The following is a 22,588-nucleotide window of genomic DNA, read 5'->3' as shown; positions in this document are numbered from 1 at the left end:
AAAGTTTCTGCAATAAATTAGTTACTTTAATTTGAAAAATAAAATATATAAACTATAAGTTTAAGTAAAATTCCAGTATCGGGGCGGATTTTTATTTCCGGTGCCCAGATGCGGCAGATGCGGCATAAAGTTAGAATTTGGCTCTGGATATCGTATAAAAAAATAAAGTGCGAACCGAGTGAGGTGTCAGTGCGGCTGAAGGCGACCGCCCATCTCTGGTGGGCGCAGCAGAAGTCCTTGGAGGTGACATCGCGGTCGGGCTCCCTGGTGGCGGAGCGCGTGACCACAAAAGTGAAGACATGGGTGTCGGCGCGGTCCTTCAGCCGCGTCGCTCGGTACAGCAGAGCCATACGCTCGCTCGCCGCAGACCGGCCCAGCCTATGCGCCTCCCTGGCAACATACACTGTCACACCGTTTACGCTGTTTTCTCACCAATTAATTTACACACAATTATCAAGAACTGAAAGATAATTAAGCGCTAAATTAATGAAATCGATTGCTTTCTATTGTATTTGCAAAATTCAAATATCGCAATGTCTTTCAAAGGAACAATGCTAACTAAACTTTGCTTTATGATCAATTAGAAAAAAATATGTATCGCTGCCTATTAGGTTAGAAAATTTCATAACTATCAAAAGGCTAAAAATACGATAATGGGCAGTGATGTACGCGAAAAAGTACGCGGATAGCGCCTGCGAGTTTTGCAGAAGCACAGCCCAGCTGAGGTCAAATAGAAAATTTAAATAAATTCAGTAGGCGTTCAGAGCATTTGTGTACCATATCAACTTTTTTATTACTTAGGTAGACGGACGAGCTCAGCCCACCTAGTTTTATGTGATTACCGGAGCCCCCTAGGCATAAACGATGTAAATACCCCGCTGATCTTGAGACATGAGTTCTAAGATCTCAGTTTTACAGTATAATGGCTGTCCCACCCTTCAAACCGAAACGCATTACCGCTTCACGGCAGAAATAGGCAGGGTGGTAGTACCTACTTATGCGGGCTATAGGAAGACACCCAACTGCTACCAGTTATTGCGCAAATATTCCTTCACGGTGTCATTCGTCAACATTTGTTAAGTACGTATCTCATTAGGAAAATGAATACCTGCCTACGGGATTCAAACACCGGCATAGTCACACCGATCGATTAGAATGCACTGGGCCACATATCTAGCCACGGCACAGCTTTTTGCTTAAATTTGAAATCATACACGATCACAAGCTTTGTACAATCATTTATATCAATAAAAACGAACTCTTTTATACTTTTTGTTTGCACTGTTTGCATTCTCAAACTATTTTTTTATTCGACTGTGAAATGAAACTACAGCTGTGGGCAATTCGGGGAAGGGTTTTTGTCATTATGCATTTCGCGAGTTCTTTATCAAATCTTTATCTTTTATCTTCTATCTTCTATGTATATAAAAATGAATTGCTGTTCGTTAGTCTCGCTAAAACTCGATAACGGCTGGACCCTTTTGGCTAATTTTGGTATTGAATTATTTGTGGAAGTCCAGAGAAGGTTTAAAGGGCAAATAGGTAAATTTGAAAATGCTCGGAAATAAATAAAAATAACAATTTTGTTTTTCCTTTGATGTGTCCCCCATCGAACGGATTTATTTTGTTTGTTTTAAGTTTATTTTATACAAAAGTTTAGGACTTTTATTTATCGATTGAGGCACTACTAAGTCTGCCGGGTCTGCTAGTATGAGATATTTCTTCTGTGAGTGTGTTTGTCACTGAAGTCCTCCTAAACAGCTGGACCGATTTGAATAATTTTATTTGTATGCGTTTGGGTGGCGCCCTGGATGGTTTAGATTCACAAATCAGTCCGGCAGATGGCGCTGCAGTTGGTACCTAGGTTATTTATCTTTCCTAGAAATAATTTATATGGCCACCACGTTTGCCGGGCCAGCTAGTACAATATATGAAAAGTAACAAGTTACACAGCTTTGATAAATCCAGAAAGGGAATTTAAACCTTAAAGGGATATACCTAGTAGGTATAATAGTTTTGACGGAGTAGTAACCTATTTGAAATATTTGTATTCGAATAGGCATAATCTCTGCTTCAAATTTTAAACATAAGTTCAGTTTATATAATATAACATAAATTAATTGTGTGGCAATTTTGTTTTGATAAACAGTTCCTCTAATAATTATTTCCATTTCATAAACCTAAAGTAATTGAACTAGAAATAGCTTTGAAGTCGAACAAAACAGAGGAAACTAAGTTTTCAATTTTCATTTGTATATTATTCTAGAATAAATACTTATTATATTTCATGATAATGTTTTGACCTATCTTATATTCACTTTGTACTCACGATGAGTTAGGTACCTTAGTAGTCTAGTTGGAAATTAATCAGAATATACTTAGGTACATATGCGACCTCTTCAGTGCGCTTAGTGAGAGTTTTTTAACGTTCTCGATAGCGTAAAAGTTAACTTTTTTTTTTTTTGCTTAGGTGTGTGGACGTGCTCACAGCCCACCTGGTGTTAAGTGGTTACTGGAGCCCATAGATATCTACAACGTAAATGCGCCACACACCTTGAGATATAGTTCTAAGGTCTCACTCAGTATAGTCACAACGGCTGCCCCACCCTTCAAACCGAAACGCATTACTGCTTCACGGCAGAAATAGGCGGGGCGGTGGTACCTACCCGTGCGGACTCACAAGAGGTCCTACCACCAGTATACGCAATTGGAACAGCGCCCCTAGCGGTAAACGTAGGCAAACGTTCCAACTCCATACAAATTTGAGTTGATTTTTACGCTCTCGAGAACGTTAAGAAACCCGCACAAAGCACACAGTTCACTGCTTCCACTGCCCCAGTGTCTAGTGGGACGTGATAAGACTTCATGGTTGGGAGCTCTCGGTCTACTTAACGCGAGAGCCTACAAGCTTATATAGTACTAGCTGTGCCCGTCCGCTTCGCTGGGCATTTAAAATTAACATTATTATTTCTCACCCTCACAAAGATTCTCATCATTAACGCCCCCGCGACTGGTGTAGGGAGTCTAACACTCATATAAATATTAGTTTATCCATTAAGTATTTTCTACACGGATACCAAGTTTCAAGTCAATCGGATGCATGGTTCAGTGGTTATAAGGGAACATCCGTAAAAATCACTATAGATTTATATATCAGTATATATAGTATACCTATTTAAGCCTTTGACGAAATTGTGTCATTGGCTGGTAAAAATTGGCTGAACACCGCCAAGGATTAAAAAGAAGTTGTATAGCTTAGAGGAGGCTTATCCGAATGGAGTCTGCAGAAAAAGAATGTACATTCATGAAATAATCATTTATATTTAATATAAGAAAGTAATTTTAATCAATACTCATATTCAAATTATGTTTTGTATTGCTTGTTAAATTCTAATTAAGGTGCATTTATGTTAAATTTTAATTTACTTATAGAGCAAAATATTTTAATTATTTATTAATAATTTTTCTAGGGAATAAAGAAAACTTTATTATTATTATTATTAAGCCATTGAGGTTAAGACATTCACTTACTGGATACGATACTGACCCGTACAATTAACGAATCTATACGAATTAACTAGAAATGGATATTGATTTTTTTTTGAAGTCGAGATTCAATTTTTCTTAGAAAATCTTCATTCTTCTATCAATTTCACCAGTTCTTTTAATCAATTATTTCTATTTATTGTACAAACTAAATAAAAAAATCTGATAGCAAATTCAGATTGCTTTACACCACATTCATAGAAAAGTGTGTCTGTCTGTTCAGAAATTAGAAAAGTGTTTTGTGGTTGTTAACATATCAATAAAATCATAACAAAACTGACATTTGAGCCTTTTGTGTAATTGATGCATTACTGGTAGCCCAGAGGCCTTTCCAGTTTCACCAGGACAGATGGGCGAGCAAAGGGTCTCCCGGGAATTGCTAGCAGCTGCCCGAGAGCTTCCGAAGGCTCAAAAGCGGCTTAAGAGCGCGAATGTATCTACTGCCGGATTGGAATCGCGACCCGCTGAGAAGATCCGGCGAGAAACTCAGCGTGCTGATGATTAGGTTAGGTTGCACGTCGAACTCTTTGCCGAGTTCGACGAGTACTCTATTATATATCTCTCTATACTAGTAGCTCTACTATAATATAATATAAGTATACAATGTATATTATTTTGAGGGTAGCTCATATATCAATTTCTATTCAAGATTATAAAAAATATTTACGGATCATTTTATCATACCTTAATGAACATAGCATTTCATTAAAACAACATTGTCTACTTAGCAGAAGTACGTATTTACTGCCAAAAAAACAATTATTCATATTTTATCATAATTTTACGTATGACATTCGCACCTATCATCATTTTATCAATACCATACGATTTAATCACAGATTTCCCGAGAGTATTTAAACCAAAATCACCCGTGCTAATTGGTGATAATATTAAAAAATGCGTTCCATATTCATTCTCGCGTTAAGCCTCACAGCTTTTACGGGTATGTACATATGTGTATATCTTGATTGGTTTGAGAGTAATAGGTCAAATACCGCTTTTTTTGTAGTATTAAATACAGTTTTCTTTCTCAATCATTCCCTAAATTAATTAAAATCGTTGTTATTTTAATGCAATCTAATAACTGTTCTACATCGATTTCTGTTATTGACCAGAAACATAATTTTTTAAAGATTATTAGAAGTTTCTCTGGCCAATCCATCTATCGCTTGGATTAAAATCTATATACTTTATATTCCTATATCTATATACCGAATTGTAGACAAGCAGAGTTTCGGAGAGATAATAGTATTTCCAGCTTAATCAAATGGCCCAGCTATATCAACATGGCCTGCTTGAACAACATGTACTTCACCATCCATTTTTTAGTGGAAATACCTTCACTTTGTAATTATTGTTATCATGACTGGTATGGATGGAATGGACATGAAGTGTAGAAGTGTTGTGAAGCGGTCTGGAATCGCTACCTTCCGATAAATTCGCATGCACCCAAAGAATTACAAAAGAATCATTGAGGCAAATTAATTTATCTGGTTCTCATTCAGTCTCGTTTCTTCTCGTTTGAAGTCGTCGTTGCCTAAAGGATAAGACGTCCGATGCATTCGTATCGAGCGATGCAACTGTGTTCGAATCCCGCAGGCGGGTACCAATTTTTCTAATGAAATACGTATAGTAACCGGCAAACTTCTTGAGCAAATGACCTTGACTGCGCAGAACCGAATTTTAGATCACTTTGGTGGTGAGGGTGAGGCGCGACGGCAGGGGAAATCGTATCGAGCGCGTTATTGGTAGATCAGTCGAACCTTGCGCCCCGCACCGCGCCCTCATTCCGCTTGCTCCCAAAAGTACGCTTGCGTACAGTGGAAAGTCTATCGCTATTAATCGTTAAGTTATTTGTTATAACTACTTGTGGACTTTGTTGCCATTGCTATTTGTTGAGTGTTTGTTGATTTTTTATAAAACATACACTATGCCGCGACAAACTGGTGTACTATTCTAAAGAAAGGGTAGAAAAATTGTGTACAACGTATATTGCTTCATTATAAAACAGGGGAAGAATGATATGGAAAAATTAAAACAGACTTTGGAAGTAACAAAACCAACAGGTGTTAGGTGCATTATTATTAAGGAAGCTAAAGGCTCTGGCTTGCTCGCCGTGTTTCGGACTCCGGGTAAGAAAAGATCAGGGAAGAAGAAAGTTACCGGAATGGATAGTTTCGTTCAATCTGTAATAAAAAGATGTAATCATAATAACTACATAACAAGCAGCGAAACTCCGTACCGTAGAAAGGCTTCGAAAAATTTAAAGAAGATATAAATTTTAATGGCTCGGAATGAAGCTTACGACGTATTATGAAAGAGCTAGGCTTCAGATGGAAAAAAAGAACAGAAAATAATCGGAAGCTGGTAATTGAAAAAAGTAACATTCGATTACTACGAATCGAATATCTTCAAAAAATAATTAATTATATACAAAAAAGAAGACCTAATCGACCGAGTTGTAAACTACACCGATGAGCCCTATGTCGACTAATCACGATGATAGCGACTCGGGTGATGAAAACAGTGATGATGATGATGGTCAAGATTATGATAACGAAAAATTTTTTACAAATACCAGCTTCGCTTCAACTGAACCAAGACCTGGCAACAGCTCTAGTTTTGACTTAATAGAAGGAATATCTATTTTACCCCAAGATTAAATTATTACAATTATTAACCTATATGTTTTGTTGATGTTCTAATAAATATATAAATAAATACATATATGTTGATTTTAATAATTTAATAGCATTATGACGCAGAGTAAGTAATGTTTTTGCACGTGAGTGTACCATGCGCGAACTTACCCCCACTACGTCAACAAATGCTCAAGAAGTTTGCCGGCTATTATACTCGACAAATGTTCACGATTGACTTCCACAGTAAAGGAATAACATCGTGTAATAATAAACAAACCCACAAAATTATAATTTGCGTAATTACTGGTGGTAGGACCTCTTGTAAGTCAGCGCGGCTAGGTACCACCACCCCGCCTATTTCTGCCGTAAAGCAGTAATGCGTTTCGGTTTGAAGGGTGGGGCAGCCGTTGTAACTATACTTGAGACCTTAGAACTTATATCTCAAGGTGGGTGGCGCGTTTACGTCGTAGATGTCTATGGGCTCCAGTAACAACTTAACACTGGGCTGTGAGCTCGTCCACCCATCCAAGCAATAAAAAAAAGTATATAATTATGTAATTATTCTGAGCGCTAATCACAGATATAACAATTATACTCAATTTTATTATCACTCAATTTTATCGGCAGCCATCTCTGCGGCCCCGTCTCTGAGGATCGTTGGAGGTAGTACAACGACGATAAATCGGTACCCAACAATAGCTGCCCTGCTTATGACCAGGAACTGGAGTACTTGGTCCCAGAATTGCGGAAGCTCTATTCTCAACAACCGATCCGTTTTGACCGCAGCACACTGTATCATGTGAGTTTTCTCTCTCTCTCTCTCATTTTATGGCCTCACGGGCCACACCACCCTGCCTGCCTTTCTAAAGCGACGCAGTATTGCGTTCTGGTTTAAGTAGTGGGTCCTCCGTTGTCTCATGTCTTGAGGTGGGTGGCAGCATTGACATCGTGACGTCTATGGGCTCCGATAACCGTTTAACACCAGATGGGCCGGAAACTCATTCAGTCATCTAAACAGATAAAAATCATTAAATATGAAATATTATCACGACCCTATACTTTAAAATAATAATTTGGAGTTTTTTAATGTTTTTTTTTATCTGCACGGATTTGGAACATTACACCCTACGAATAAATAATAAGACTTATTACGTTAAACGTACGTATAAACGTAATAAGTTATTATTATTAATAATAAGTCTTATTAATTTAACGTAATAAGTCTTATTATTTATTCGTAGATTACATACCGCCACTCGCACCCTGTCTTTTTAAATTATGGCTGCCACCTTAAGAAATATCTAAGTTTCGATTGCAATGTACAAAGGTTGTCCCACCCGTGAAACCGGAATCTGTTAGTGCGTCTGAAACATTGGGAGATTGTAGGTGGTTCCCTAATAACATTTATACATTAGCGTCTTATCTATGACGTCATAGGCACTGGTTACTTTAATATAACCGGGTTTAAGTCTCATGGTTACCTGGCCCCAAACTATAAGACCCCTTTTACTATGGCAGCCAGAGACTGATGTACATTTAAATATATATATATTAAACCCCACCCCTCCTGGCTGAGCCTGTGCTCGCCCACCTGTCCTGGTGAAACTAGAAAGGCCTCCGAGCCACCAGTAAGCCTTGCGAACACGCCGAACCCGTCGCTAACAAAGAGCTCGCCGAGTAAATTAACTCATAGACACAGCCCACTGAGTTTCTCGCCGGATCTTCTCAGTGGGTCGCGATTCGGATACGATCGTAGATTCTGCAAAGCACTCCTCTTGCTAGGGCCAGTGTTAGCAACACCTCCGGTTTGAGTCCCGTTTAAGTAGACGCTAGGGTAAAGCTGAAATAGCCTATCGAGGCTATCAGCATAGGTATGAAAAAAAATTGTATGATTGGTTGCCCTATGTGAGAGATAGGAACGCACGACCCTCGGCCCAGCAGTAAAGGGCGCTAACTATCACGGTTGTCGTTATTGTTATTCTATTTTCAGCGACGACGCAGTTGGCGTCTGGCGAGTTCGAGTCGGTTCAACTTGGGGCAACAGTGGCGGCGTGGTGCATCACGTGAACAGACACATAATACACCCAAACTACGGCAGATGGTCTCGTGACAATGATATTGCGATCATGCGTACTTCAAGCAACATCAACTACGTGAACAATGCTGTGCAACCGGCCCGCATTCCTGGATCAAACTACAACCTGGGCGACAACCAGGTGGTTTGGGCGGCTGGCTGGGGAGTCACTCGGGTAAGAGAACGTTAACACTTAAATCAGCATTTCTGGACATTTCGAAGTTGCAGACCTGATAAAAAAAAAGATTTTTACTGGTGGTAGGACCTCTTGTGAGTTTGCACGGGTAGGTATCACCACATTGCCTATTTCTGCCGTGAAGCAGTAAAGCGTTTCGGTTTGAAGGGTGGGATAGCCGTTGTAACTATACTGAGACCTTAGAACTTATATCTCAAGGTGGGTGGCGCATTTATGTTGTAGATGTCTATGGGCTTCAGTAACCACTTAACACCAGGTGGGTTGTGAGCTCGTCCAACCATCTAAGCAATAAAAAAAAACCGATTTGATCTCTCATTTAAACGCCAGGTCGAACCGTAGAATTTTTTTTTTTTTTTTTTTTTTCATTCCGATAGAGGCACATTCCGATAGAGGCACCCGTCACGTGCGGACGTGCTCATCGTCCACTCGATCGCCCGGTCTTTGTTCGCCCGGCTTTTGTTAGCCCGGCCATTGTTCGCGCGGCCTGTGTTTGTGGTACATCTGCCGACTAAGTGCTCTTTCTGGAAGTTTTTATTTGTTTTGTTTCCTTTTGTTGTTTCTGTGTTCGTGGTACATCTGCCGACAAAGTGGTTTCCTGCAAGTATTTATTTGTTTTGTTTCTTTTCGTAATTTCTGTTTTGTTGTGCTTTTTCTTTGTCCTGTAGTAATCGCGCCGCATTGCCACCTGTGTTCAATAGAACCGCTCAGGTCCGAGAAGTTGGGGCCTCGCCGCAAGGCGAGTGTTTTCAAGACCCGGGGCCGCCCCACCTGGGTACTCAGCGATCATGGACGCTGTATTCGCGGAATTCCTCCGACTTCGCCACCCACAGCTCGCCTCGGAGTTTTTGGCCTTCAAGGCCAATCACACTGCGAGCCCTCTCGAGGACTCCGCCGCGCTCGCTGCTCCTGCGTCGCCTGTACCTGCGTGCAGAGCTTCTGCATTGAGCACCGCAGCCTCTGTCGTGCCTGCCGCTCCCGTGTCGCCTATACTGGCGAGAAAAACTGCTGCGTCGTCCGCCGTGACCATCGTTTCAGCTGAGCGATCATCCGCGGCCTCCGTCGCGCCCTCTAAAACACCTACACTTGCTCGTAGGTCGCCTGCACCCGCCTCCTCGTGCTCCGACTCTGACTCGGACATGGAGGTCGACCTCGCCCCCGCCTCATCGACGGATGGATTCACCCTGGTACAGAAGGGTAAGAAGCGTGCCGCGGAGTCTCGAGCTCCCGCGGCCGCTAAAATTAGCAAAGCCGTGAACGCGTCGCGCCCCCGCCCTCAGACTCCCGTTGCGCCCCCAGCCCGTGCTACTCCGTCGCCGCGTCCGGTGGCACAAAATAAAACCCAGACCCCTCCCCCGGTTATCCTTCAGGAGAAGGCAGCTTGGGATCGAGTTTGCCTGGCCCTTAAGGCCAAAAATATAAATTTCACGAATGCCCGTAACCTCGCGAACGGCATTCAAATTAAGGTTCAAACACCCGACGACCATAGGGCCCTCTCTTCTTACCTCCGTAAGGAGCGTATAAGTTTCCATACGTATACGCTCCAGGAGGAGCGCGAACTCCGCGTTGTAATACGCGGAATCCCTAAAGAGTTAGATGTAGAGCTCGTCAGGGCCGATCTGTTAGAACAGGGCTTTCCAGTGAATTCTGTGCACCGTATGCACACCGGTCGCGGTAGGGAGCCATATAATATGGTTCTAGTCGCTCTCCAGCCTACCCCCGAGGGTAAGAAAATCTTTAACACACAGACCGTCTGTAGGCTCTCTGGTATCGCTGTCGAAGCCCCCCATAAAAAAGGCACTCCTAGCCAGTGCCATAACTGTCAATTGTACGGGCACTCTTCCCGTAACTGTCACGCGCGCCCCCGATGTGTTAAGTGTTTGGGCGATCACGCCACGGCCCTCTGCGCTCGCGACCAAAAAACCGCGACGGAACCGCCTAGCTGCGTCCTGTGTCGAACACAGGGTCACCCCGCGAATTACCGTGGTTGCCCCCGAGCCCCTAAAATAAATCGCCGCGTCGCCCGCCAAAACCGCCTCCGAGCTTCCGGCCCAGACATCAAAGCCTCGGCACCCTCTGCGTCGCAGGCTAAGCCAGCGTTCGTTCCGGCGGCGGTGCCCAGTGTCTCGGCCTGGGCAAAACCGCTGCCGTACACGAACACGGCTACAACTCCCTCCTCCGCGATTCGTCCCGCCCCCGCGACTCGTCCCTCTCCCGCGACTTGCCCTCCGACCGCGTCCGACAATCTCGCTTTAGCGATCGACTTCTTTCAGTCGATCAACTTTGAGCGCGTTAACGCTTTGGGCGACGCCATTCGCGCTGCCTCCACTGCACAACACTTTATCGCCGTTGTGCAGGAATACGCCGACGTATACGCGTCATTAAATACGTACGTCCTCCCCTCACTCCGCCGGTAATCAATGGCGTATATAAGTAGAATAAAGCCCCTATCCGTAACGATAGGATTTTTTAACGCTTACGGTCTCGCAAATCAACGTGATCAGGTTTCTGACTTTTTGCGTGACCACCAAATTGATATCTTTTTAGTGCAGGAGACCCTACTTAAGCCCGCGCGCCGTGACCCTAAAATCGCGAACTATAACATGGTCAGGAACGACAGGCTCTCTGCCCGTGGTGGTGGTACCGTCATTTACTATAGAAGAGCCCTGCATTGCGTCCCGCTCGATCCTCCCGCGCTCGCTAATATCGAAGCATCAGTGTGCCGACTCTCACTGACGGGACACGCGCCGATCGTTATCGCGTCCGTTTATCTTCCACCGGATAAGATCGTTCTAAGCAGTGATATCGAGGCGCTGCTCGGTATGGGGAGCTCTGTCATTCTGGCGGGCGACCTAAATTGTAAACACATCAGGTGGAACTCACACACCACAACCCCGAATGGCAGGCGGCTTGACGCGTTAGTCGATGATCTCGCCTTCGATATCGTCGCTCCGCTAACCCCGACTCACTACCCGCTAAATATCGCGCATCGCCCGGATATACTCGACATAGCGTTATTAAAAAACGTAACTCTGCGCTTACACTCGATCGAAGTAGTTTCAGAGTTAGATTCAGACCACCGTCCCGTCATTATGAAGCTCGGTCGCGCTCCCGATTCCGTTCCCGTCACGAGGACTGTGGTGGATTGGCACACGCTGGGCATCAGCCTGGCTGAATCTGATCCACCATCGCTTCCGTTTAGTCCGGACTCTATCCCGTCTCCTCAGGATACCGCTGAAGCCATAGACATCGTAACGTCACACATCACCTCGACATTAGATAGGTCATCGAAGCAAGTTGTAGCGGAGGACTTCCTTCACCGCTTCAAATTGCCCGACGATATTAGGGAACTCCTTAGAGCTAAGAACGCCTCGATCCGTGCGTACGATAGGTATCCTACCGCGGAAAATCGTATTCGAATGCGTGCCCTACAACGCGACGTAAAGTCTCGCATCACCGAAGTCCGAGATGCCAGATGGTCTGATTTCTTAGAAGGACTCGCGCCCTCTCAAAGGTCTTACTACCGCTTAGCTCGTACTCTCAAATCGGATACGGTAGTAACTATGCCCCCCCTCGTAGGCCCCTCAGGCCGACTCGCGGCGTTCGATGATGACGAAAAAGCAGAGCTGCTGGCCGATACATTGCAAACCCAGTGCACGCCCAGCACTCAATCCGTGGACCCTGTTCATGTAGAATTAGTAGACAGTGAGGTAGAACGCAGAGCCTCCTTGCCACCCTCTGATGCGTTACCACCCGTCACCCCGATGGAAGTTAAAGACTTGATCAAAGACCTACGTCCTCGCAAGGCTCCCGGTTCCGACGGTATATCCAACCGCGTTATTAAACTTCTACCCGTCCAACTCATCGTGATGTTGGCATCTATTTTCAATGCCGCTATGGCGAACTGTATCTTTCCCGCGGTGTGGAAAGAAGCGGACGTTATCGGCATACATAAACCCGGTAAACCAAAAAATCATCCGACGAGCTACCGCCCGATTAGCCTCCTCATGTCTCTAGGCAAACTGTATGAGCGTCTGCTCTACAAACGCCTCAGAGACTTCGTCTCATCCAAGGGCATTCTTATCGATGAACAATTCGGATTCCGTACAAATCACTTATGCGTTCAACAGGTGCACCGCCTCACGGAGCACATTCTTGTGGGGCTTAATCGACCAAAACCGTTATACACGGGAGCTCTCTTCTTCGACGTCGCAAAAGCGTTCGACAAAGTCTGGCACAATGGTTTGATTTTCAAACTATTCAACATGGGCGTGCCGGATAGTCTCGTGCTCATCATACGGGACTTCTTGTCGAACCGCTCTTTTCGATATCGAGTCGAGGGAACCCGCTCCTCCCCACGACCTCTCACAGCTGGAGTCCCGCAAGGCTCTGTCCTCTCACCCCTCCTATTTAGCTTATTCGTCAACGATATTCCCCGGTCGCCGCCGACCCATTTAGCTTTATTCGCCGACGACACGACTGTTTACTATTCTAGTAGAAATAAGTCCCTAATCGCGAAGAAGCTTCAGAGCGCAGCCCTAGCCCTAGGACAGTGGTTCCGAAAATGGCGCATAGACATCAACCCAGCGAAAAGTACTGCGGTGCTATTTCAGAGGGGAAGCTCCACACGGATTTCCTCCCGGATTAGGAGGAGGAATCTCACACCCCCGATTACTCTCTTTAGACAACCCATACCCTGGGCCAGGAAGGTCAAGTACCTGGGCGTTACCCTGGATGCATCGATGACATTCCGCCCGCATATAAAATCAGTCCGTGACCGTGCCGCGTTTATTCTCGGTAGACTCTACCCCATGATCTGTAAGCGGAGTAAAATGTCCCTTCGGAACAAGGTGACACTTTACAAAACTTGCATAAGGCCCGTCATGACTTACGCGAGTGTGGTGTTCGCTCACGCGGCCCGCACACACATAGACACCCTCCAATCCCTACAATCCCGCTTTTGCAGGTTAGCTGTCGGGGCTCCGTGGTTCGTGAGGAACGTTGACCTACACGACGACCTGGGCCTCGAATCAATTCGGAAATACATGAAGTCAGCGTCGGAACGATACTTCGATAAGGCTATGCGTCATGATAATCGCCTTATCGTTGCCGCCGCTGACTACTCCCCGAATCCTGATCATGCAGGAGCCAGTCACCGTCGACGCCCTAGACACGTCCTTACGGATCCATCAGATCCAATAACCTTTGCATTAGATGCCTTCAGCTCTAATACTAGGGGCAGGCTTAGGGACCCCGGTTACCGTACTCGTCGAACTCGACAAAGAGGTCGACGTGCAACCTAACCCATGCATCAGCCCGCTGAGTTTCTCGCCGGATCTTCTCAGCGGGTCGCGATTCCGATCCGGTAGTAGATTCATTCGCGAAACAATTGCTCTTGAGTTGTTAGGTCTCCTTCGGAGGCGCTCGGGCAGTTGTTAGCAAGTCCCACCCCTCTTGGCTGAGCCTTTGCTCGCCCACCTGTCCTGGTGAAACTGGAAAGGCCTTCGGGCCACCAGTAAACTTTCAATCATAAAAAAAAAAAAAAAGGATTTTTATTCAATACAGATAGAAATATAAAACTAGACATAGAAGGCCTAAAATTGGTGAAATTATTGTGTGTTTGCTTTTAACTGACGTTATTTGTCATAATAATCATATTATATCTTCTTCAAAAGTGTTTTATCGGTAGTCTAAATATATCACTCACCTTCTGTATGTGAATAACAACGCTAATCATTCTAAAACATTACTCGGAAAATAATTATTGAAGGCTTTTTCGGGTTAGTACAGAAGTGAACTGATTAAAACAGTTTATAGCTTAAAAAATGCAACCTTCACTACTAGGTGTATGATTGTTAATCAAATTGATAAATTTTGTTTACCAACTACTGTTCTAATATAATGGTACGCGGCACAGCCATTCCATTGCCTTTTGACAGATTCCAATCTCTAAATATAAAAATGAATTGCTGTTCGTTAGTCTCGCTAAAACTCGACAACGGCTGAACCGATTTGGCTAATTTTGGTCTTGAATTATTTGTGAAAGTCCAGAGAAGGTTTAAAAGGTAGATAAATATGAAAATACTCGGTATCAAATAAAAATAACAATTTTGTTTTTCCTTTGATGTGTCCTCCGTCGGACCGATTCCTTTTGTTTGTTTTAAGTTTTTTTAATACAAAAATTTATGTCTTTTATTAATCGATTGAGGCACTACGAAGTCTGCCGGGTCAGCTAGTCATTAGACTGTGAAAGTAACAATTGGTATATTATTACTATAGGAGACCGCGAAAAAAAAAAACAAAAAAAAAAAGTGTGTGTGTCCGCTCCGACGCACGACTGGAGTTTACTGGATATAAAAAATTAAACGAAACAATACGAGAAATAGTTCTATATTACGACAACACGATACACTACAGATTATTAACAAATTAACGAGACACAAAACAAACGACTAACAAATATATGAAAATACAATAATGAGAGAAACGCGCGATCAGTACGAGGCTTTGTGGCGGACTGCCGGCGCAGGCGCATAACGCATTTCGTGTGACATGCTAGTACGATTTTGGTCCCCATAATTTTCATACCCCGGGCCTATATATGTAAATCGATTCTAAAGGAGTAAACTCCAAAAACTGAAACAACAAAAATTATGACATCAAATTAAAAATAACACATAGTCACATATCACTAAATTTTTTTTATTGCCCTTGTAAGCAGACGAGCATACGGCTCACCTGATGGTGAGTGGTTGCCGTCGCCATAGACTTCTGCAATGCCAGGGGCAGAGCCAAGCCGCTGCCTACCGCTTAATACTCTCCACAAGCCTCGTTTGAAGAAGGGCATGTCATAGCGCTCGGGAAACACCGTGGAGGGGAGCTCATTCCATAGCCGGATTGTACGTGGCAAAAAATACCTCTGGAAACGGACTTTCGATGAACGCAGCAGTTCCAGATAATATTGATGAACTCTGCTCCGATGGCGGGAGATGCGATGATAAAAAGGAGATGAGGGGATCATCTCAAACAATTCCTCAGAGCACTCCCCATGGAACATACGGTACAAAATACAGAGAGAACCGAAGCCTCTCCGCAGACCCAGAGGTTCCAAGAGGTAGCGCAGTCGTATTATCATTTGCTTCATTAGTTTATTTTATTCATCAAGCGGTTAATGAAAAATCAACGTTATTTTACGTTAATAAACTGTTTTAGGCTAATCATAACAAACTCATCGGGCGGCTTACTATTTAATCTCGTTTTTTTAAATCTGATTAATTAATTGATTGATATTCGTACATATCTATTTCAAGATTATACACTCCATCAAAGAGTTGATACCTACTTCCTAACAAAATTCAAGTTATCAACAAATCCAACCTTGATAGCATAACGTCAACAGGTGCAAAGAATAACATTGTAACTCTTGAATGGGAGACTTCTTTATCCACATAATATAATACATGTATACATGTCCACGGTGAAGGAATAACATCGTGTAATAAAAATCAAACCCGCAAAATTATAATTTGCGTGATTACTGGTGGTAGGACCTCTTGTGAGTCCGCGCGGGTAGGTACCACCACCCTGCCTATTTCTGCCGTGAAGCAGTAATGCGTTTCGGTTTGAAGGGTAGGGCAGCCGTTTTAACTATACTTGAGACCTTAGAACTTATATCTCAAGGTAGGTGGCGGCTTTTACGTTGTAGATTTCTATGGGCTCCAGTAACAACTTGACATCAGATAGTCCGTGGAGCTCGTCCACTCAACTAATCAAAAAAAAAAACACATTTCATCCCTATTAAGATTCCAATAGTTTATAGGAATTCAGGAGTTTTTAAACTAAAGCCACTAAGTTACGTATGTACAGATTCGTATAACGAAACTCTTCCCGCTCTGTTCGGACACGGTTTTGCACTTTATACTGACATTCACGTGATTATTGGAAAAGTTGAGCCGGATAAGAGCAACACTACTTAAAATCGGAATAATCGATTCGTTTCCAATGTAACAAAATAATACTATTACTCAATAATTGTTAATGAATGTAATATGGATGCAAAATCTGAAGTAAATGAAATAAAAAAACTTCAGAGGTGTCAAGGGACACCCGGATGGAACGAAGTTCCTTTCGATTAATTAGTGAAGGAATTGTAATATTTTTTTTAAATTATAATAATAAATTACGGCATTATGAAGAAGAAAAAACAATACTATGAACTAAATTAATATTGTTGAAACGCTATCTCGAGAAACTGTACTCATTACGCGGACCAATCGGATACGAGCAATGTCACGCGATAAGCGCCTACACGTTGATTGGTCAGAATGACTGATCTAAAAAGTGTCGTGACAACTTTTCGTAAGAATTTTTTCCGTCTAGCCCCCTTTCACAACGCGCGATAAGGAACTTCGTTCCAAAAATAAAATAGCTAAAATGGGAAACCCGGTAACTACTAGCCGGTAATATAGTAACATTATGTTTGCTCGGGGCGTATTGTTATTAAAAAAGTTTGAGAGGTTGTAGTTGAGTAGATTGTGGTAAAATGCATTTTCTAATCAATTATATCCATATAAATTGAATTATTTTTGTGATCCGATCCTCTTCAATTAAGCAAATTAAAAGTAAAGCGTGGCAGATTTCATTTATTCATTAATTGTCATTAAAAATGGGTACAGTAAGTCTTTTACAAATCTCCCACCATACGTTGCAAATACAATTCCTTATCGACTTTAATACTACTGTTAGCAGTGATTTAATGATAATAATATATTTTCCTCGATCGATAAGGCCAATAATTAAAATATATCTTAATTATATCGGCATCGCACACACGTAATCGATAATTTTCTAATCTCAGATTTCCCGTAATTAACGTTGTCGAATTAAAATAATTTTCTTAGGCATGTCTTAAATTCTATATATAAATAGACAAAAAGAAAACAATATGCTCTTCCCCTCTGTTTGTCAATGTTTTTTTTAAATATGGTACCTATTAACAATCTTCGATGCTAACGACAACAAAAAAATTATGGGAATAAGTAATTTATTTTTTTTTGGTCAGGAGGAAATCGCCGGACTTCCACCCTTTTCTGGGGATACTGGGCGGGGTATGTCAGAGTCGAACTGACTAAAACCTCCTGTCGCTCAACAACCAACGTCCAAACCTTGCATGAGACAGAACTCATGACAAGGCAAAGGGGGGAAAGTGAAGCGTTTAGTGCGGAGCACATCTCTCCCATCACCCTCCCCCTCGGGACGCCGGACTGGCGGTCGTCACGCCGGACTGGCGCCACGACCACCAGCCCTCTCGGTCAGCAGACTGTCCGAAGCCCGCCTAGATGGCGTCGGTTAGAGTGGGTTACCCTACGGCATACCCCGCTGGGCCAGAACCAGCGTGGGTCGAGGATAGCCGGCCTTCCATCACCCGGATCCTCTTGCCTAAAACGCATGCAGAGCAGCTTGCACGTCGTCTTCTTAGGCCCCCCTCGCCGGTCCCCAGACCGACATGTGAGGGGGACCCGAAACACTTAGAGGGCCAGGGCTTGGGCGAGATCCGCCTCCCTGCCCCCCGCTCGACGGCGGCGGGATTGTGCGTCTCTAACGCGCCCCGCCGCCTCCTTCTGCGAGATGGTGTACTCGCAAAAGTCGAGCATCGCCTTCCACGACTCGTCGTCGCCGAGCATCGATGCCACAGCACTCGGCAACGACAAGTCGGTTCCTATTTTTGCGACGAGGACACGGCGCCACCCCTCCCATGCGGGGCAGGCGACGAGCGTATGCTCTGCCGTGTCCAAGTCGCAACCACAATGGTGGTACTTGCCGTCGGCTCGGCTGTGATCCGGTGCAGGAACTCACCGAAACAACCATGTCCAGTGAGCACCTGCGTGAGCCGGAAAGTGAGGCGTCCTCTGTCACGATTCACCCAATCCACAAGGACCGGGCGAATCGTCTCGACGGTCCTACGACCAGCCGAAGGATCAGCCAGCCGTCTGGACCATGACTCCAGCACGGACCGCCGAGATTGGGCCCTCCGCGCTGTGACCACACTGGGGCTGGGACGCGCCACGCCCCGGACACGAAGGTCAGCCCGCCACTTATAGTCAGCGGCGAGCGCCTCCGCTTCCAGAACCCAAGGCGGCGTTCCAGCCAATACACACGCCGCCTCAAAGGAGATGGTGCGATAGTCACGGATGACCCTGACCGCGATGGTGCGTTGCGGCCGTTGCAGCAGCTTCGCCACCCCCACGGCCAGAGACAGGCCCCACACGGGTGCCCCGTATAGGGCCATTGATCGCACCACCCCCGTATAGAGACGGCGCGTCACCTGGTCAGGCCCCCGACGTTGGTCAGAAGCCGGCTTAACGCGCCGGCCACCCCCAACAAACGAGGGAGCAGGCTCTGAAAGTGAGCACGGAAGGTCCAACGACTGTCCAGAATGAGGCCGAGGTACTTTAACTGCACCCCGACCCCGATACGGACGCCGCCAACCACGATATGGGCATCGACAGATGGCACTCTCCGGGGCCTGTGGACGACATGCGCCACCCCAGCCGTAGCAAGACGGGCAGATTCAGCAAAACTCCCCCCCCCCCCCCCCCGGGCCACGACCAACGTGTCGTCCGCGTAACAGATTACGCTCAGGCCCGGGTGGAGGGCACCTCTCAGGGAATAAGTTATTAATCAAATTTTACAAAAATTAACGCCCAAAAAAAACGCGCTACATAAATTTATTTTTAAATCTCGACATATATGTCATTATTGTCAGTATTGTATTTCAATCATTGAACGAGCTCCCGTATGCTTGTAGCTGGAATAGCGCCTTAAGTTATCAGCGTACTATCAAGCTACAATTACAATTAAATTAGTTCTATTAATACATAATACAAGCTGTACCCGTCCGCTTCGCTGGGCATTTAAAATTAACATTATTATTTCTCACCCCCACAAAGATTCTCATAATTAACGCCCCGGCAACTGATGTAGGGAGTCCAACACTCATATAAATATTATTATCCATTAAGTATATGTATTTTCTACATGGATACCAAGTTTCAAGTCAATCAGATGCATGGTTCAGTAATTATAACGGAACATCTGTAAAAACCCCTGTGAATTTATATATTAATATAGATAAATGTGTATGTTTATTGCTTGGGCATAAATTACGTAAATGCTGCCATCCTCCTTAAAACATGAGTTCTAGGTAGCACTGCCCACCACTAAGAACTCCATTCAAACCGATTTTAAAATAAAGTAAACTTTTATATTTAAATCCCTTTCAATAACTATCTATTTCAGCTTAAAAATATGCATGAATGTTTATCCAGTTCCTAGATCCTTATTAAGGATAATCTTAACGTGACGCCGATGACCATGTGTCTTTTTCCCGGATTATAAATAAAATTCTCATGTCACAATGTTAGTATACCGTACTCCTCTGAAACGGTTTGACCGATTTTTTGAAAATTTTATATGCTTATTCAGTAGGTCGGAGAATCGGCTACTATCTATTTTTCATATCCCTAAGTGATAAGGGTTGTCCACCGCTAACATTTAATTTTTATTTTATTTATTTATTGAGGCATTATGTGGTTGAATGAGGTTTTGTTATTTTTATATTCCCTCATCATTTAAGCGCTACATGCCTCTTTTACTCATTTACCACATACTTACGCACTTACAAAAAGTTGGTTTTTTTTTCTACACTAGAAATTTCCTAGAAATCTTATATATGGCAAAACAACGTTTGCCGGGTCAGCTAGTTTGTTTATAATAATAATTATTATATTATTCCTTGCAGTTCGGCGGCTCACTCTCTGAGCAACTTCGTCACGTCCAAGTCTGGGTCGTAAACCAAAGCGTCTGCAGGTCTCGGTATGGTGGTAATACCATCACAAACAACATGCTTTGCGCTGGCTGGCTGGACGTTGGCGGTCGCGACTCATGCACCGGTGACTCTGGAGGTCCGCTTTATCACAACAACGTGGTCGTTGGTGTGAGCTCTTTCGGAAATAACTGCGGTCATGCCCGCTACCCTGGCGTCTACGCTCGCGTATCCCGGTACACTTCATGGATTCAAAGCAACTCTTAATTCAATTTATTATATTACTTTCTGTCATAAAATAAATCATATAAGCTGAGGATTCCAGTATTTTATTTGATTGAATTGTTTTAAACTTTCGCGGCCATCTACGTTAAGTCTGAACTGATGATAGGACGTCTTGCGAGTCCGCGCGGGTAGGTACCATCACCCAGCCTGCATATTTCTACCGTGAAGCAGTAATGCGTTTCGGTTTGAAATGTGGGGCAGTCGTTTACTGTAAAAACTGAGACCTTAACAGTTATGTCTCGAGGTAGGTGGCGGCATTTACTCGAAATATTAAGGATATTAAGGACTCTTTAAATGTGAATACCGTGGTAAGAATCAGATAACCAGTAGTGTATGTAATATTGGTTCGTTTGATTGCAGTTTGGCTCCTTTGGATAGCTATATCATATACAGTGTACTAATAAAATAAGTAGACAGTTACATTGTCAATCTCCGAAAAATTCGTCAATCTCCGAAAACACTTCTTAATTATCGTCAAATAATTGGATTAGTGTGATTTCGTTTAATACCCCATTCATATCAGGTGAGAAAATCCAGCTGTTTAATCATACTTAATCGAATTTTGTATTAGTTTTAAAGTCTTCATTGACTCAATCATAATAACAATCTGTGACAATGCTATGCGTAAAAATTCTATTGTTATCACTGAGAACTTAAGTAAGTTGTGCTTTGATGCCGAAGTTTACTTAAACGTGAGTTTTTGAAGTAATTTTCTGTTTAGACAGCGCCTTAAAACAATTAATCACACAATCAAACAAGTGATAACATTTTTGTCAAATACTCGTATATCATCACCATCATCAACAGCCCATAGTCATCCACTGCTGGACATAGGCCTCTCCCAATCTACACCACTGAGCCCGGTCTGCGGCTCTCCTCATCGTATATACAACAATGAAAACTATATCCAGCATTAAAATTTCACAAATGTTTGCCTATTTTCCCGAGTTCTATTTTTACATCTATCAAAAAGCCGAAATCTAAATTGTGCCTATTATTAAAATTATTTTATTGGTTCTCATAAATTCATACTTTTACTCTCGAGCGTGACCTGTTTCGCTTTATGAATTAATAATAATACAGCTCAGTGAATGTAAAAGCACTTTTTACAATGGTATTTTTTTAACATTTTCATAATTTAATTTCCGTGCACATGTTTCATGAATGGGCATATTAGGATGACGCGACGAGATATCGTTGTGTGCTGTTGGCCTAGAATATCCCATCTAGAATTCCCATGGGTGTCGTAACTGGCGACTCAGGGATTCACAAGAAAATGGAGATTACTCTTCTCCGAATATTATATCAGTACTCTACGAACCTGAATTACATGTATAGGTAGAGTCTACGCCCTAAACACGTGGGTGGGATCCTATTGATTTATTCTCAGAGGTGCAGGATGCTCCTAGTACTAATACTAGTAGTAGCTATAGCATAGTTTCTCTTGTGCATCTACTTGGACTATAAAAATTATTCAATTATAGCTGTGAGAGTTAAACCAAGTGGCGTTATACCAATAGATAGTAAACAAAGTTAGATCAGTTTTAAAAATTACTCTGGAATCTCTGCTGTAACGTATACTATTGTTACGCGGGTAAGAGTAACGCCATCTATCTCCGAATAGCAGAAACTAATATCGAAAATAAAATCGAGAAGTACAGCGCCATCTATTGTCAGATAGCAGAAACACGTATCGAAACTACTCGACTTGCCCAGAATGTTCTCGATAAATTTAGGGACGTCGTATCGACTATAAAAGCGTTGCAGAGATGGCACGCAGTCAGTCAGTAATCGGAGCTACTCGAAGCGAAACAGCGAACGGATCACCTGAAGCGAAACGGAAGAAATATATTGAGAATTTTAAAGTGTTCATTAAGTGTTCTAAGTGTTAATACAGGTTTAATTTATACTTCGGTAGAATATTTATTTATCCCGAACCCCAGAGCGTATCACGTAAGCCTACTCAATGTCGGGAGGATCGTAATATTTTCTGTCCAATCTATAGTAATAACATAAAAACGAAT

The 22,588-nt window shown here is 43.2% G+C and overlaps 2 protein-coding genes across 5 annotated transcripts in view; one reads left to right on the top strand and one right to left on the bottom strand.

The window, feature by feature from the left end:
* The window catches only part of LOC101747185 (uncharacterized), a 61,078-nt gene that overhangs the window by 2,380 nt on the left and 36,110 nt on the right, over nt 1-22,588 (bottom strand). For 2 of the 4 annotated variants that reach the window (XM_062668815.1, XM_062668816.1), the window contains one exon: nt 176-403. In XM_062668815.1, the coding sequence (XP_062524799.1) occupies nt 176-350 (175 nt within the window). In that variant the 5' untranslated portion in view covers nt 351-403. The remainder of the gene's footprint in view (nt 1-175; nt 404-22,588) is intronic. The other 2 variants (XM_038011003.2, XM_062668817.1) reach the window with 1 other exon arrangement.
* Nucleotides 4,239-20,598, top strand: LOC101747046 (trypsin, alkaline C). Its single transcript, XM_012693868.4, has 4 exons — nt 4,239-4,489; nt 6,816-6,987; nt 8,179-8,437; nt 20,256-20,598. Exons 1-4 carry the CDS (start codon nt 4,444-4,446, stop codon nt 20,544-20,546), a joined length of 768 nt encoding a protein of 255 aa, XP_012549322.3. The 5' UTR covers nt 4,239-4,443; the 3' UTR covers nt 20,547-20,598.

The sequence above is a fragment of the Bombyx mori genome, chromosome 5, assembly GCF_030269925.1.
Source record: "Bombyx mori chromosome 5, ASM3026992v2".
Taxonomy (NCBI): Eukaryota; Metazoa; Arthropoda; class Insecta; order Lepidoptera; family Bombycidae; genus Bombyx; species Bombyx mori.
The sequence above is the reverse complement of the archived record's forward strand: the minus strand, read 5'-3'. Positions and strand labels throughout refer to the sequence as shown.

Coding starts and splice junctions, on each gene's coding strand:
- LOC101747046 (XM_012693868.4), top strand. CDS start 4,444: ATGCGTTCCATATTCATTCTCGCGTTAAGCCTCACAGCTTTTACGG. Junction 4,490..6,815: donor AAGCCTCACAGCTTTTACGG/GTATGTACATAT, acceptor TTTTATCGGCAG/CCATCTCTGCGGCCCCGTCT. Junction 6,988..8,178: donor ACCGCAGCACACTGTATCAT/GTGAGTTTTCTC, acceptor TTCTATTTTCAG/CGACGACGCAGTTGGCGTCT.